At 39.5% G+C, this 16,831-nt stretch overlaps 1 protein-coding gene across 3 annotated transcripts in view; it reads left to right on the forward strand.

Moving 5' to 3' along the window:
- The first annotated feature begins 2,254 nt into the window (after positions 1-2,254).
- The window catches only part of CHUK (component of inhibitor of nuclear factor kappa B kinase complex), a 34,331-nt gene continuing 19,754 nt past the window's right edge, over positions 2,255-16,831 (forward strand). For 2 of the 3 annotated variants that reach the window (XM_059899588.1, XM_059899590.1), the window contains exons 1-9: positions 2,255-2,429; positions 6,925-7,019; positions 9,159-9,273; positions 9,926-9,995; positions 10,846-10,934; positions 12,105-12,194; positions 12,335-12,459; positions 12,648-12,755; positions 13,363-13,498. In XM_059899588.1, coding sequence (XP_059755571.1) covers positions 2,325-2,429; positions 6,925-7,019; positions 9,159-9,273; positions 9,926-9,995; positions 10,846-10,934; positions 12,105-12,194; positions 12,335-12,459; positions 12,648-12,755; positions 13,363-13,498 — 933 coding nt within the window. In that variant the 5' untranslated portion in view covers positions 2,255-2,324. The remainder of the gene's footprint in view (positions 2,430-6,924; positions 7,020-9,158; positions 9,274-9,925; positions 9,996-10,845; positions 10,935-12,104; positions 12,195-12,334; positions 12,460-12,647; positions 12,756-13,362; positions 13,499-16,831) is intronic. The other variant, XM_059899589.1, reaches the window with a different exon arrangement.

Below are 16,831 nucleotides of genomic sequence, written 5' to 3' on the forward strand. Positions count from 1 at the left end.
AGCAGTCATCTTACTGATATAGAAGAGCTCATTCGGTCCTTCAGCAAATACTTAACTCCTATGTGCCAGGCATTTTTCAGGCTCCAGGAGTATAGCCATGTCCCAACATGATCCCTGTTGTCCAGAATTTACAGTCTAATTGGGAAGAGGAGGGGCAGATTTTTAAAAAGAAGACGAGTTCTCCTTTAGATACTGAGTTTTAGTTGCTGTTTGATAGTTACAAATTCATGGAGATCTGGATTGGTGATAGGGTTTTGGGGCTCATCAGGGTATAGGCCATAGGTGAAATTATGAGAATGGATGGAAATAGGGTGAATACAGTCCTAAGCTGAAGGTGACTACCTGAGAAATATCAATATTTAAGGAGTGCTCGGAAATAGAGTGATCCAGTAAGTACATGGAGAAAGAGCAGAGAGAGAGAGAGAGAGAGAGAGAGAGTGATCACAGGAGAATGCCAGATCTTAGAAGCCAAAAGAAAAATAATTGCTCCTATATACTGGGCACTTATGGCCCAGACACTGTTTTACTTAATCCTCAAAAAATATCTATGAGGTAGGTATTATTACCTCCATTTTTTACATGAAGAAAACAAACTGGCAAACTTGAAGATTATGGAGCCTGAAGTTAACCAGGCAGGATTTTTTTTTAATTCAGAAAAACCTCAAAAAGTGAACTATGGGAAACAACCCAGTTCCTGCGAAGATGGCCGCTTCAGGGTCTTCAGGTCCTCAGCATCCCTTCGCAGCTCTTCCAAGTGAGAATTATGGGATTTTGGCCCCACCTGTGGAAATCAGATACACTTCAGAGCTAGATGCTGTACACCTAGCAAGTGAGGGCTTCATACTATTAGAACAAGCTGCCACAATCATCTGTGCAGTCTGCCCAGCTCTAAGGGACATGTTTTTGGAGGTAACATTTGCCACCTCCAAGTCTGATGCTCCAGCTCCATGGCTAGCAAGCACATATAGGAAACCAGAATCTCTGATACCACACTCAGGTTACTGATGAACAACTACAACACAACTTGTTTTGTATCATACAGTGATCAACATTCTCGTTGCAATATTCAGGGATTCTGGTGACAACAGACATTTGCTCTGCCAAAGCCCATTCAATGCTTCCAAAGCAGCCAGCAGCACTGCGGAGGTGCACATGCTGTATTCACCTTGAGAAGTCTCAACATGCTACATCTGTTGTGGCACAATCATGTGTCACAAAGTGTTAGCTGGAATTCTATGTAGTTCATAGGCCGGGCTGCACAAATCATGGTTCAAGTGCACATAATCTCAAACGAGGTTCAAATGACCACATTTAACAGAGCTGACACATTTCTTTAGAGAATTTAATTCCATGCTGATGTTATAGCTTGGAGTGATTGATGAGATCCCCAAGTTCCGTGAAGCATACAACCAACTCAAAGTGAAAACGGGGAGCTGGTTCCCCTATTCTAAGGCAATCTGCCACTCAGAAGCACTTCTTGTTGCACCAATAGCATTCGGAAGCTTGCCCCTGCAGCCCTGCATTGCTCATGGGAAACAATCCCCACAATGAGGAACTACCGCGCTGGCAAACCCACAACTGGGGGTATGCCTGACAGCAAGCTCAGTGAGGGCGTTTAGGGAAAAGCTCCCGAAGTCAGGAGGAGCATTCTTTACTCCAGAACAGCGTCACATCCTTGAGTTGTTTGGGGTTATAGGGGAGATCCTGGAACAGGTGTATAGGAAGTCAAGCAAAAGAAGAGCTGACCTGACTGTCAATGGAAGATGATTAATCATTTAAGAGAAGAAAAACAACTATGAAGCCTAATGCATCAGTGGGCCTGTTAGCGCAGAATTCTTTCTAGTTCTACGGATTTCGCAATATTCAAATCCTTGGTGGCCTTTGCCAGTGCCAGCTCAGAGGGTGGTGAAGCTGGAGGATAGATGGCAGAGGTCTGAAGAAAGGTGAAGTGTAGACAGGGGTGGAGACGACGTGACGTTTAGAAAAGACGAATACGGGAAAGACTGGTTTGGAAACTGATTTAAAGGGAATGAAGGGTTTGGAGGGATCTTATATTTTTGAAGACTGGAAAAACACATATGGGTTCTCTCAGCCACGAAAATTCCCAGGGCACTTAGAATGCATTGAAAATGCTCGCCTCCTCTCCCCACCATTTCCCCGGCTGGTCTCCTGCGGTCCCCGGGAGAAGTTGGGGCGGGGTTTTTCCTGCCGCAGTTACCGGAAGTGACACATCCTCTCGCGAGAAGAGAGACCCGCGAGCCTCGGCAGCCCGGAACCGGCCTCGGAACAGTGGCGGAACGTGAGGCCGCTAGCCCTCCCGCCCCATGGAGCGGCCCCCGGGGCTGCGGCCGGGCGCGGGCGGGCCCTGGGAGATGCGGGAGCGGCTGGGCACCGGCGGCTTTGGGAATGTTTGCCTGTACCAACATCGGGTGAGGCGGGGCGCGCGAGGGAGCGGCGGTGGGTGTTTGTCAGGGCGCCTGTGGAACACAGTGACTGTATGTGAGAGATTGGTGGTGAGACCTTGGGCAGTATTGTGGGCCAGTGAGCGTGTGTGTGTGTAAGAGAGAGAGCGCACAAGTTGTGTTTGTGAGCCTGGTGTCTGAGTCCGAGGTTGTAGTTGAGGTCCTGGTCAGTGTGTGTGAGGTAGAGCTGTTATGGGGAACTTTTGTTATGACTGTCAAGACGTGACAAAGTGTTTACTGAGCGTGACGGTTCGTATGTGTCCCTCTGAATGTAGAGTCAGGGTGTGTAAGGCAGACGCACATCAGAGTGTGTGTTATGAGCATAAGTGGGGGAGAAGATGGGCCTGCCTGTTGGAATGTGTGTTCATGTGTGTGCTTGGAGGCCATGTGATGTCTGTAGTGCCTGGAGTAGATAAGGACGGTGTCATGGTGGGTCCACAGTTAAGCTTTTGGACGCATTGTGTAGGCTTCGGAATTGGGGACGCGTTCTAGGTAAGGAACAGTATGAGGATCAGCTGGTGAAAATGATCATGGCTTCACAAGGGAAGGAGATAGATTGAGGGTGAGGTGCTCTAGCAGGTGGAAGACAGCCAGCATCAGACTTGGGAATTGTGCTTTGATTTAACTGAAAATGTTTAACCATTGTAGCAGCAGCTAACAATAATGTTTGAGCCAGTCTTTTGATACACCAATAAAAGTTATGAACCCTTTCCCCATGCACAGATGCATACCCACACAACTTTATGCATGGCCGTTTGAGGGGGTCCATGCTCTTTTGAAGGACATTCACAGACCTGTTAGGTTTATAGACCCTGGAATAATAATCCCTGCAGTATAGCTTTTGTTTTGTCATGTATGAAATGGTTATAATAATGTATATACATCATGGGTCTGTTTGAGAGTTAAATAAGGTAATGATGTGTCTAAAGCTAAATAGAGTACCTGGCCCATGGTAAGCCCTCAGATGTTAGCTCCTGCTGCTGCTGTGTTGTTGCTATTGTCATCATCTTCATCATCATTAACTGACATTAAAAACAGAAATGTCAAGGTGAAAGTGGTGTTCTCAAAGATTTTTTGTAAAAGATAAATCTGTGTGGAGAAACAGATGGGACAAGATGAACAGTTAAGGTATTACTAAAATGCTTGCATTGCCCTATGAATTAAGAAGTGGATTGAAGAGGAGAAAGCCTGATTTGCTGTCCTAAGAAATATGGGTGTGAGTAGAGAGCCCACCATATAGGGTAGATGGGAATCTACCTGGGAGGAATAGGCTTGTTTGTGTGGCAGTTGCAATGACAAATGTCACTGATATAACTGAGGACATTTTGTGAAGCAGGTTTCTAGATAGAGCATAGGAGGGAATCTTGGAGACAGGGAGAAAGGAAGGTGAAGGACTAAGGCATTAAGTACTTTCACAGCCAGACAAGTAGTAAATTTAATAATTTTCACCATCAGACATAAGGCACTCAAAGAGTAAAGAGAGGGAGCCAAATACTTCCAGCAGAATATTGACTGTGGTCTTGTTATCTAAAGCTCCCCATCAGTCTGGTCATAAGAAAAAGAAGTATGCATGCTAGCATGCTTATGTGACTGCTTTGCTTGGTCCCTGGCTGGGGATGGATGAATACATCAATTTTTAAAAAAAATTGTGGTAAAGTATGTATAACATAAAATTTACCATTTTAACCTTTTTTTTTTTTTTTTTACATTTTATAGCTACTTTTATTTTTATTTATTTATTTATTTTTGGCTGTGCTGGGTCTTCGGTTCGTGCGAGGGCTTTCTCCAGTTGCGGCAAGCGGGGGCCACTCTTCATCGCGGTGCGGGGACCGCTCTTCATCGCGATGCGTGGGCCTTTCACCATCGCGGCCCCTCCCGTTGCGGGGCACAGGCTCCAGACGTGCAGGCTCAGCAGCTGTGGCTCAGGGGCCCAGCCGCTCCGCGGCATGTGGGATCCTCCCAGACCAGGGCTCAAACTCGTGTCCCCTGCATTAGCAGGCAGATTCTCAACCACTGCGCCACCAGGGAAGCCCCATTTTAACCATTTTTAAGTGTACAGTTCCGTAGCATTGTACGTTTACATTGTTGTGCAACAGTCATCACCATCCATTTCCAGAACTTTTTCATCTTCCCAAATTGAAACTTTGTACCCTTTAAACAATAATAACACCACCCCCTGCCCCCATTTCCTCCTCCCCCCAACCTCTGGCAACCACCATTCTACTTTCTGTCTCTATGGAATTCATCACTTTTTAAATGGAAGAGATTTGGGTTCCTCTAGAATCTTAGAAATCTCTCAGGAACTTTCCAGATGTCCACAGTGGCCCTTCCCCAGAACTGGGATGTTTGACAACTGAGCCTGTAGTGAGAAAAGAAGAAATACTCTGTCATAAGACTTGAAAACAGCATAATTACTTTTTCACTTACAGCTTTGAGTTTACAGCTTTCAAGATCCTTGTGTTTTGGTGGAAGCCACATCTCAATATTTCACCTGTGCTTCTTAAATCACGAGAAAGGGAAAAGGATGTGAGATGGTTTATTTAGCTGATTACTGTGCTGGGTGCTGATGGTACCAGAATCAACAAAAACAGTATTTTCTGCCCTCAAGGAAATTTCAAGCCTAGTGGGAGAAGTAGACACTTTAAGTACAATTTGGTACCCTATATAATGAAGGTACTTGTAAAGTGATGTGGAAGCATGGCAAAATAACCAAAGAACTCTTCCTAGGGAATAATAGGGTGGCACATCTCAAAACGTGTTTGGAAAAACTAACCTTGTGAAATGCTTTGAAAAAAGGACACAGTGATCAATACATTGTATAAATGCTGCATATAATATTTCTTCATTTGGAGAGTCATAACCCACATTAGCATATTAAAAGCTCTGTGAAGTCCTATAGTAAAGAAACTAATTTAACTTAGTATTTTCCAATTTTTTTAGTTGTTAAAATGGCATAACATTTGCCATTTTAACCATTTTTAAGTGTACAGTTCTGTGGCATTAAGTACATTCACATTTTGTGCAGCCATCATCACCATCCATCTCCCGAATATTACCTTCTTTTTTTTTTTAACACAGAACTCTTCTTTTTTTGTTTTGCTGGACATCCATAAACTTTCCACAGAACATTCTTTGTGAAAAGGTAGAGTGAAGAAGGCCTTCACAGAGTAGGTGAAATATAAGCTGAGAAGTTGAAGGATCCTATAGGATGGGATCTTTTCGAAATAGATAGCTTCCTGCCTTATTCATATGATAATTTAGGACTTAATGTTGTTCATGGTTAGATTGACTCCCTGGTAGTAAAAGCTTACATGGGACCTAGCAGCAACTGGGTACCTACACAAAACAAAAGAAAGGTTGAAGGGAGGGAGGACAGTGGTTAGGTTGGATTGTAGTCTGTCCTAGGTTCTTACTCTCTATACATCAGCTGTCTTATCTTTAGCTATCCCCCATTTCAGACCACCCCATACAAGCTGTCTTGCTTCCTGTTCCTGGGCTGCATTATTACTGTTGCCAGAATGTGATGAGGTCTGGCTACTTCCTGTAATGTGCATCAGGTTGGGTTTAATTTCAGTTAGAATTGGCTAAATTACTAGTCATAGAGGCAAGAGCTGTTAGGTTCATTTTATAGATATGTAAATATACAATCATTGTTAAGATTTTTTTTTTTAAATTTTTTTAATTTTTGGCTGTGTTGGGTCTTAGTTCCTGTGCGAGGGCTTTCTCTAGTTGTGGCAAGCGGGGGCCACTCTTCATCACGGTGCGCGGGCCTCTCACTATCGCGGCCTCTCTTGTTGCAGAGCGCAGGCTCCAGACGCGCAGGCTCAGTAATTGTGGCTCACGGGCCCAGTTGCTCCGCGGCATGTGGGATCTTCCCAGACCAGGGCTCAAACCCGTGTCCCCTGCATTGGCAGGCAGATTCTCAACCACTGCGCCACCAGGGAAGCCCCATTGTTAAGATTTTTTTTAATGTCATTTGAAATGCAAAGGTTAGGAACTAATTTTGGAGTTTTTTTGTATTAGGTTTGGTCATCTTAAAACTATTTCTTGCTGTTGAGCCTGGGAACCCTGAATTATTCTCCTCATTCTAGTTATGCTGGAGCCTGGGGCCCTTGTTAGCTGTCTTGACTAAATTCAAAAAGGAGTTTACTAGGGAGACAGGGCCTTTGTATTATTCTAGCAGTATATGTGAGACAGTGTTCTGAAGAGATCTGTTATAGGATCAGCTTCAGTGACTTTTTGCTTGTGTGCTTTGGTGTGTTTGAAGGTCAGTTTTAAAGCATTAGTTTAATAGTCTCATGGTGTACCTGGCAAAAGCATTGGCTCAAGAGAACTGTGGATAAATATGTTTAATTAGTAAAACTAAAGAGTTTTGTTTCCCCGGGTTGGCATTTCTTTCTTAGCAAGTAAATCTGCACAAGAACCTAATTTATAATTTTCTGTTGATTTTCTACTTTGGCAGGAACTTGATCTCAAAATAGCAATTAAGTCTTGTCGCCTGGAGCTAAGCACCAAAAACAGAGAACGGTGGTGCCATGAAATCCAGATCATGAAGAAGTAAGTGTACTTGATGACTTAAGTTTCCCCAGTTTTGCAGCCCATCCAGATGTCATCATAGGGAAGGAGGCTAGGAATCTATTCTTCTTAGGATCTTTTGGCGAACATATTTTTCTTCCTCATTAAATATATGTGTTCTATTTCAAGTAATAATATCACATCATGCTTAAGTAGGTTTAGTTTAAAAAGTCAGCTAGGTATTATCAGACTCAGCTTTCTGAGAGCAGAATCTGTTTCTTCTAGATCTTGGGCAGTGCTCATCTATTACACTTTATAGTTAAATAACAATCACTACTCTCATTTCTTTACTCTCACCTACTTTGTTAAACAGTGTATCTATTGCTTTGTAAAAAATTATCTTCAAAGTTAGTGGCTTAAAACAACAAACTTGGTATCTCACAGCTTCTGTGGTTTAGGAATTTGGGAATGACTTAGGTGGGTGGTTTTGACTCAGGAGATCCCTCCTGAAACATCTCAAAATGTTGACTGGAGCTACAGTCATCCAGAGGCTTGAGTGGGGCTGGAGTATCCACTTCCACGCTTATTTAGTGTCTGTTCGTTAGAGGCATCGGTTCCTCACCATATGGGCCTGTCCATAGGGAAGTTTGAATGTCTTCCTGACATGTCAACTAGCTTTCCCCAAAGTCAGTGATCTGAGAGAGAGCAAGCTGAAAGCTGACATATCTTTATGATCTTTCCTCAGAGGTAACACTCCATCCTTTACAAATAATTTTTTTTTAATAAATGTATTTATTTTATTTTATTATTTATTTTTGGCCGCATTGGGTCTTTCTTGCTGCACGCGGGCTCTCTCTAGTTGCAGCGAGCAGGGGCTACCCTTCGTTGCGGTGCGCAGGCTTCTCATTGAAGTGGCTTCTCTTGTTGCGGAGCGCGGGCTCTGGGCGCGCGGGCTTCAGTAGTTGTGGCATGTGAGCTCTAGAGTGCAGGCTCAGTAGTTGTGGCGCACGGGCTTAGTTGCTCTGCAGAATGTAGGATCTTCCCGGACCAGGAATCAAACCTGTGTCCCCTGCATTGGCAGGCGGATTCTTAACCACTGCGCCACCAGGGAAGTCCTACAAATAATTTCTATTTGTTAGAAATTAGTCATTAAATACAGCCTCTACTCAAGGGAAAGAGAATTAAACTTTTGAAGGGAGAAGTAGACATATTTTAAAACCTCCACAGGTAGTGTGCTAATATGTGCTTGCAAATAATTCTTCTAGTTGTCACAACAACCCTGAGTTTAGGCATTATCTCTATGTTATAGAGCAGGAAGTTGAAGCTTATAGAGTCATACAACTGGTAGGTAATAAGAGTCTGGATTTGAAATAAGTACTTTCTGACTTCAGTGTTCTTGATGCACTATAATGGTTCTCAAACTTGGCTGTGTGGCAGAATCACTAGGAAAGCTTGTCAACAATATAAATCCTCAGGCCCTACACATGGAAATTCTGTTTCTTAAGGTCCCTAGGCCCTGGGAATCTATTCCAGTTTTGAGATCCACTGCATGATAATGATGATGATGATGATGATGATGATGATGATGATGATGATGGGATGATATATTGCTAAGTTTAAAAAAAGATGTTAGGAAATAATACATAATGTGATTCGATATTTATTGAAAAAAATGTATTTGTGCACAAATTAAAAACTGGGAGGAAATATGCCAAAATTTTAATAGTGATTACAGCTGGGTGACACTGTAAGTGATTATGGGAGCGGTAGTATGATATGGGCTTTGGAGCCAGACTGCCAGATTTGAATCCTTACTTGACCACTTACTCGTTGTGTGATCTTATGTTACTTAACCAATTTGTGCTTCAGTTTTCTCCTGTGTGATGAAACTCTTAATAAATCTACCTATAGTAGGATTATTGTGATAAGTAAATGAGTTAATGTATGTAAAGTGCTTACTACTTGGCATATAAAAATGTAATAGTAGTAATTGTGATAGTATTTTTATCTAGATTTTCTTTTTAACAAGTATTAATTTTTAATTATACAAATGAGAGATTAGAATATTATAAATAATGTCAGCCTTTCTTCGCCTCACTGCCCCCCAATTAACTACCATTTCAAACTCAGTCCCTTTTCATTGGAAACAAATTTTTTATTATAATGTTTTCCCCTTGTTAGGTTGAACCACGCCAATGTTGTAAAGGCCTGTGACGTTCCTGAGGAATTGAATTTTTTGATTAATGATGTGCCTCTTCTAGCAATGGAATATTGTTCTGGAGGAGATCTCCGGAAGGTAGTGTGGATGTTTTGAGATGATGAGATAGTAAATCACGAACTTTAGCAGTGTTCAAATCCCACTCAATACAGTAGAGTAAGAGTCTGGAGTGTATGGCCTGTGATCTGCTTTTGTGGCTGGTTTCTTGTTATAGCAGCAGAGTTGAGTAATTGTGACAGATTATATGGCCTGCAAAGCCTAAAGTACTTGCTTTCTGGCCCTTTGCGGGGAATGTTTGCTGACCCCTGATTTAGAACATGCATTTTTTGTTATTGGTGGTGCAGTTTTCAGTATGGGACTGTATTGATGGTTTTAGTCCACAGTATCAATGTTTAAAGTGTTTATTAATAAGTTGTTTTCTCTGTTGCAAATCTTTCTCTCCGATCTCATTTTAAACCTACCATATGGCTATCTTTACGTATTTATCTGTGAGATTTTTCAACTTCTATTTCAAAAACTTTCTCCCTTTATTTTTACTTGTATAAACCTTGTCATGAAACTTACATGTCCTCAGTATGGATTTGGTAATTTTCCTCCTTATATTTTCTTAATCATGACTTATTTTCTTATTTGAGTATTTTCTCAGAGTATAATGATTAATGATTAATGTATCGGTATTACTGCCCAGCAATATTGGCAATATACATTTTTAGACTTTTTTTTTCTTTAGCTACTCAACAAACCAGAAAATTGCTGTGGACTTAAAGAAAGCCAGATACTTTCTTTACTGAGTGATATAGGTATGTAATCAATATGAAAATGCCATCATAATTTAATGCCCCTTTGGTCTATAAAAGATTCTATATACTACTTGGGAATTAGGAGAATTGTTGATGTACTGTACAAAGCATAGGTTTTTAACTATAAGAAACTTTATAAGAAATTTTTTATCTATAAGAAATTATTAGAAAAATTTAACTATTAGCAGTTGATGCTAAGTTAAAATTAGGATATTTTGTTTTTTATTTTTTGTGTTTGGCTAGGTGTCCATTTGACTAATAGATCTTCCAATTGCCAGAAAAAAAAATGGTGTGAAATGACCTTATTGAGTTGTACTCCTGCTCCCTCCCTGATTAACATAGTAACTTTATTTACCAGTGACATTGCATCTCATGGGCCCAGGTTCTTTTAGGGTGAAGTCGCTTTTTAATCATAATTACTCCTGCAGAATTCCTAAAATAACCAGGACATAGGCCCTTGGAGGAAGTTCAAAAGCCCAGACTATGCTTCTCTGTATATTTTGATTTTGCTTCTTTTCTTAGGTCATGGAGGCAAAAGTCTAGTTGAAGAGGGTGATCTAGGTTGGAAGGAAAGGCTCCAATGATAAATACAGGGATTTTCTCAATTGCTTGTTCCATTTCTTTTTAATATTAATTTTCATAAGTTAAATGAGTACATGTTATAATTCTGCAGTATTTGTTACTGGATTTTCTGTGGAGAAAATCTGAGCTTCTATTAAATCATTAATCATGTAGTTATGATGGTCCATATAAATTCGAGCATCGGAGCAGATCTGTACAAAATGTGAGATGAATTTTTTTTAATTCAGTGTTGTTTATTACCTCAAAATACATTTTAAACTTTATTTAGGATCTGGGATACGATATTTGCATGAAAACAAAATTATACATCGTGATCTAAAACCTGAAAACATAGTTCTTCAGGATGTTGGTGGAAAGGTAGGTAAAACCTGAAGAAATGTTCATGCCAATCGAATAGAGTCTCCATGATGTAGTTTAGTCTTTGAGGTTTGGTGCCCTCCATAGCATTCTATACTTCATCCCAGCCCTCACTACACTGAAGTGTGGTTTTGTGTTTAGTTGTTTGTCTCCTCTGCTAATACAGTTAGCTCCATTAGAGAAGGAACTACACCTTGTTCATTTCTTTTTTCCAGCACAGTATCTAGCAGAGGTAGGCAGTGAGTAATTTGTTAATCCTTACAAAGCACATCCAAAAAACACACACATCCTCTGTCTGCTTTAAGAAAAAAATATGTTTAAAGTATGTTTCTTATTTAAGAAAAGCAAAACAAAACAAAACTCTCTCTCCTCCCCAAAAGTCCTAAGTTCTATATTTAATTAAAATTCAAAACCTTGATTCCTCAGATTCCTAAAAGAGTCATCTTGAGAAGAACCAGAAATTGTGAATTGATTCCTGGAACGTATATTTTTATCAAAGTAATTTGAGCAGTTTTCTTGCTTCTGGTGCCCAAATTCCATTCCAATAAAGACATAAAGCCAAGAATCTCAACCTTGAATTGGATTGTGTGGCCTTAGGTAGTGAAGATAATGATCGGTTGGAGGTGATGAAACCTTGATGATGCATCTTCTCTTAGAAGCCCTTTGTGTATGCTTTGCACCAACTATTTGGGGTTTTTTTTTGTATCCTGAGACTTCAGGATATTCTTGAAGTTAGATAGGTGTTTACTCACATTGATCCACTCTAAAATGGTATGATGCTTCTTACAAGTTTGGAAGTTGCCTTTGCCTTCCAGTTTTAATGGATCAAGCTTATTCTGAATATACCAAAATAAAAATTAATAGCCAGCCTATATTTAGTTTTTACCATATGTCAGACACTGTTAAATTATTTTCACTATTTCATTGATTCCTAATAGCAATTCTGTGAAGTAGGGATTGTTAGTAATACCATTACATAGGAAACTGAGAAAAGTTAAGTAACTTGATCAAGATCACATGGCTATTTAAATGATGGAGCTCAGGCTTGAAACATGTTTGTGTTATTTCAGAGCCCATGCTCTTCACCACCACCCTCTCCAGAGCCTTATAAAGACATCATTGCCTTTCCTTTTCAAATTTCTCAACCATTTAATACTTACTATTTTGCAGATTATGCATAAAATAATTGATTTAGGATATGCCAAAGATGTTGATCAAGGAAGTCTGTGTACATCTTTTGTGGGAACATTGCAGTATCTGGTAAGACATGTATTGTTTCTTTGAATTTAATTGTACAGGATTCTCATTCTTATTTCTGAAGGTTGTGAATATAATAGTTCAGAACTCATGTAGCTTTTCTCTTATAGTGTTGATGTTTAAAGCATTTTTTTCTTTTTAAGGCCCCAGAGCTCTTTGAGAATAAGCCTTACACAGCCACCGTTGATTATTGGAGCTTTGGGACCATGGTGTTTGAGTGTATTGCTGGGTATAGGCCTTTTTTGCATCATCTGCAGCCATTTACCTGGTAAGCAATGGAAGAGAACTTTGTTATGATTAATGGGAATGGAAATTTTCAGTTGCCCGCTTCCCCCCCAGCCTTTCTTTAAATGGTATAATTGCTTTTTAACACATAATTGAATAAAATTAAAAGGCAGAAATTCTTAGTGTTTGTGAGAATCAGGTTGTCAACTGAGGTAGCTTTTGTTTTTATAGGCATGAGAAGATTAAGAAGAAGGATCCAAAGTGTATATTTGCATGCGAAGAGATGACAGGAGAAGTTCGGTTTAGTAGCCATTTACCTCAACCAAATAGCCTTTGTAGGTATGTATATTTTAGTTGAGGAAGTTTGCCTCAGCTTCTTCAGGGTTGTAAAAGAACAGTAGAGTTGTTGTCTGTTTCAAGCAGCATTATCCAGTGGAACTTTCTGTGATGATGGAAATGTTTTATATCTGTGCCGGCCACATGAGTATCTGAACACTTGAAAGGTGGGTGGTATGACTGAAGAACTGAATTTGAAATTTATTTAATTTTAATTAACTTAAGTGTAAATGCAAATAGCCACTTGTGACTAGTGGCAACCATATGGACAGCACAGGTCTAGTGGAAACAAGAACTGCCATTCAACTGGTTGGCTTAGGTGCTAAGAACACTCTTGGGATACTATGGTGAATGGGTTCCTTAGGGAATGGAACTGGATTCACCTGTTGGAGTTGCCGGTAACTTGCATATGTGCGTTTGGGGTTGTTTTTTATGGAAGAAAAGCTTGTCATGTGTCATTTCATGAATTATTTGAAAGTAAGATATAAAATGATTCAAATAATGACAAAGGAAATGGACAACCTGTAAAACTACCTTTTCTTTTTTTTTTACAAAGCTAAAGGAAAATTGGAACGTAATGAGTTTTATCCCATTTTTGTATGTTTTCTAGTTTAATAGTAGAACCCATGGAAAACTGGCTACAGTTGATGCTGAACTGGGATCCTCAGCAGAGAGGAGGACCTATTGATCTTACTTTGAAGCAGCCAAGATGTTTTGTATTAATGGATCACATTCTGAATTTGAAGGTTAGTTTGAATGGGGTCTACTTCATAAGACTTGCATTGAAGTTAACAAACTTATTTGGAAAATGGGCATAAATATATTTTAATAATCTTTTCCTGATGTTTATATGAAAAAGAAGATGATATCCTTAGAGTGGATGCATTTTTATTTCTTTAGTAAGCGTTCTCAGTTTTACTTTGAAATGGTCTTGTTGATTATTCCTTTGTAGCATCTTTTGGATTTTCCCCTTTCTCATATTGGTACCATTTCACCTCATTCATTTAGGTCTAATCATACTAGATTTGGTTTGGTGAGGAAGGTTCCTACCTGGCTTTCATGCCTCTATATTTCCTTTCCATCCTACAGTCCATGCAACATGAACTGCCTGTCTCATCTTCTGAAAATGCTTTTTTATTCTCCTGTCCAAGAGACTTAACAGTTCTCTCTTGCCTACCAAGTCAAGTCTAAACTGATCTGCTTGGCTTTTGGGGGCTTTCTTAATTCAGGTCCACCCCATCCAAGTGCTTGTTTCGTTTCTCTTACCCTTTACTTCACTTAGGACCAGCTTGTCACTGCTCCTTATGCCATCAAGCCCATTATGCATTTTTGTGCTTTGACAGATGCTTCTGCCCATACTGATATCTATCTCTGTGTATCTCCTCACCTACACTGGCACGTATTCAACTCTCCTTTTCTCTGAATGGTCTGTACTTCACAGTTTGTCATTTAATCATTTTTACTATTATATATTCTCTAATTGTTTCTCATCTCCCACTCATGCCTCTCTGTGCAGATTGTCTTTTCAATGCTAGGATTGTTTTTACTACTTTTATTAACAGTTGTCTACCCTACCACCACACCGTCCCTATGCCGGCATTGTGTACAAAGCAGGGCATGTACCAGGTTCTCAGTAAATATCCAGTGATATGAGTGAGAGGTTCTATTATGCTGTATACCCAAAAACAACTCTCATCTATGGTCTTTTCATATTTGTTGATTGCTTGTAGCAGATAGCATTTCTAAAATTGAAATGAGAAAGAAGTAGTCATATAACTACTACATGAGAGTTTTACTCTCATGTTGATATACTTTTTAAAATAGGAACTTGAGGCCATGTTGGTGTCGTTCTTGGCTGACATTGAAAAGATATCTGTTGTCATGATTTGGTTTTCTTCTACTGTGCCAAGGAATAAATCATCCCCTAATGTGTTAGACAAGCAGGACTTGGTGACACTCTTTAGTTCTTTGTTGCCTTCAAAAAATTTTGGTTTTTATCTCAGATTTTTTTTTGCCTTGTCATGGTAATCATAGCATCACTTTTACTTGGAAGGGGTCTGTGAGCATGTGCTTGTCATAGAGCATGGGGAAAGATCCTTTTGTGTTTTGTGGTTTATAGACTTTAGTCAGTTTGCAACACCACAGTTTGCATATCTGTGAATCTGGGCAAAAAAAAAAAAATTAAAAAAAAATACACACACACACACACACACATATACTTACTTATAGCTCAGGTACAGTAATGTCTTCTTTAAAGGATCAGTATTATTTTGAGGTTGTACAGAATAAGGTATGTGTAGGGTACTATTCATAGTAGTTCAGGGATGCTTCCCAGACGTAATAATAGGACTGAATTTTGAAGGATAAGGAAGTGTTAATCCTGAGAATGGGCAGGAGGAAAGATATACAGGCAGGGGAATGTCATGAACACAGAAGCATGAACTGCAAAACAGGTTGGTGTTATTGCAGGGCATTTTTCTAAGGTGTTTATTACATTGTTCAAGGAGGGAATGGCATCTGTTTTATTTTCATTTAAAGAAGAAATCAACAAAACAGTTACTGAAATATTTCTTTCCCTTAAAAAAAAAGTTTAGCGAGTCTGCAGATTTTTCCAACTATTTATTATGAAAAACTTTACGTAGCAAAGTTGAAAAAAGTATACTGAACATTCTTTGCTGCTAAGAGTTTCTCCTTAGCTTTCTCTTCTTCCATATTACTTTTCTTCCTTTTCTTTGGCAGTCTCTCCAGTTGTATAACTTTAACTATAAACTGAATATGGATAACTTCCAAATTTATCTCCTTAGTTGTGACTATACAACTCTCTGTGGAGTATTTATAACTACACTTGGTGGTCCCACTTATCCAAGACATAATTCATTAAAAACTGAGCACGTTTGCTCCGTTAGTTACTTCTGCAGCTTTTCCTGTGCCTCTTACTTGCACTGTCACCCTTCCAGTTACCTAGGTTGGAAACTTTGGCTGTCTGACTATTCCATCTCCTTCAATTTACATATCCAATTATTTTGTGAGGTTTATCTTTTGAATGTTTTAACAATTCTGAACTTGCCAGGTTCTCAATTTAGAAAGCCTTCCATAGTTCCCTTTCAAAGTCCAAACTCTTACATTGGTATTCAGAATCTATCTTGGTCTCATTTCATCCTGCACCTCCAGGCTTAGCTCCTGTTATGCCCTCAGGGGTCATCATTTTAGGTACATTTGAACTGAATAATTTATATTCTCTGATTATGCTCATCCCTTTCTACCTCTCTGCCTACCTTGTTGTTTTCTGCGTAGAAGAACCTTTCTTCTTTCAATCTTTTCTTGTTCTAATCATTCTTCCTTTTCAAAGTATAGCTCAAATAGTGCCTCCTTTATAAAGCACCCCTCTCCTCCCACCAAGTAATCTCCTTTGGAATCGGCACAATATTTTACATCATTACAGTACCTATTGCATTTTGCATTGTATTTTAGTTCTTTTAATGTTTCTTAATATCTTTTATTTGACTATTATCCTATGGAGGGCAAGGATCAGTAAGTTACTCAATATGCATACCCATTACTAGCACAACACACTAAATAGTATGTACCATAGTAGGTACTTATCAAATATTTGAGTGAACAAAAGGATTAATTTAGGTTGTGTTTCCTCACCCTTTCTTTTGCTCCCTTCTAGCTCGGCTTTAGTAGTGGGATGCTATGATCACCCCACCCTAGTTTGAAATATACCCTATGTAAAAGTAAGTGTCCACCTTAGGATTTTCATACTAAATTTCTGCTATTGTTCTTAGTGGCCACTGTCACAGTGTGAAATCTGCCTAGGCCAGGATGGAATGGAAGGTCCCAGCTTTTATGCTTGTACTGTAATCCATGTCAACTTGGAAGATTCCCTTCTCTTCCCCCCACCTTTTTTAAACTTAGAAGGTTATTATATATTAAAAGAAAGTTAGTGCTTTACTTCTGTAATAAACATTTCTAGCAGAGATAATTTTAATCATTTGTATACACTAGTCAGTATGAAGCATTGGGGAAACATAGGTATTAACTTTGTATGGCTTATCTAAGGACAGTAGAAGGAAAAG

This window comes from Balaenoptera ricei, chromosome 16, assembly GCF_028023285.1.
Source record: "Balaenoptera ricei isolate mBalRic1 chromosome 16, mBalRic1.hap2, whole genome shotgun sequence".
Taxonomy (NCBI): Eukaryota; Metazoa; Chordata; class Mammalia; order Artiodactyla; family Balaenopteridae; genus Balaenoptera; species Balaenoptera ricei.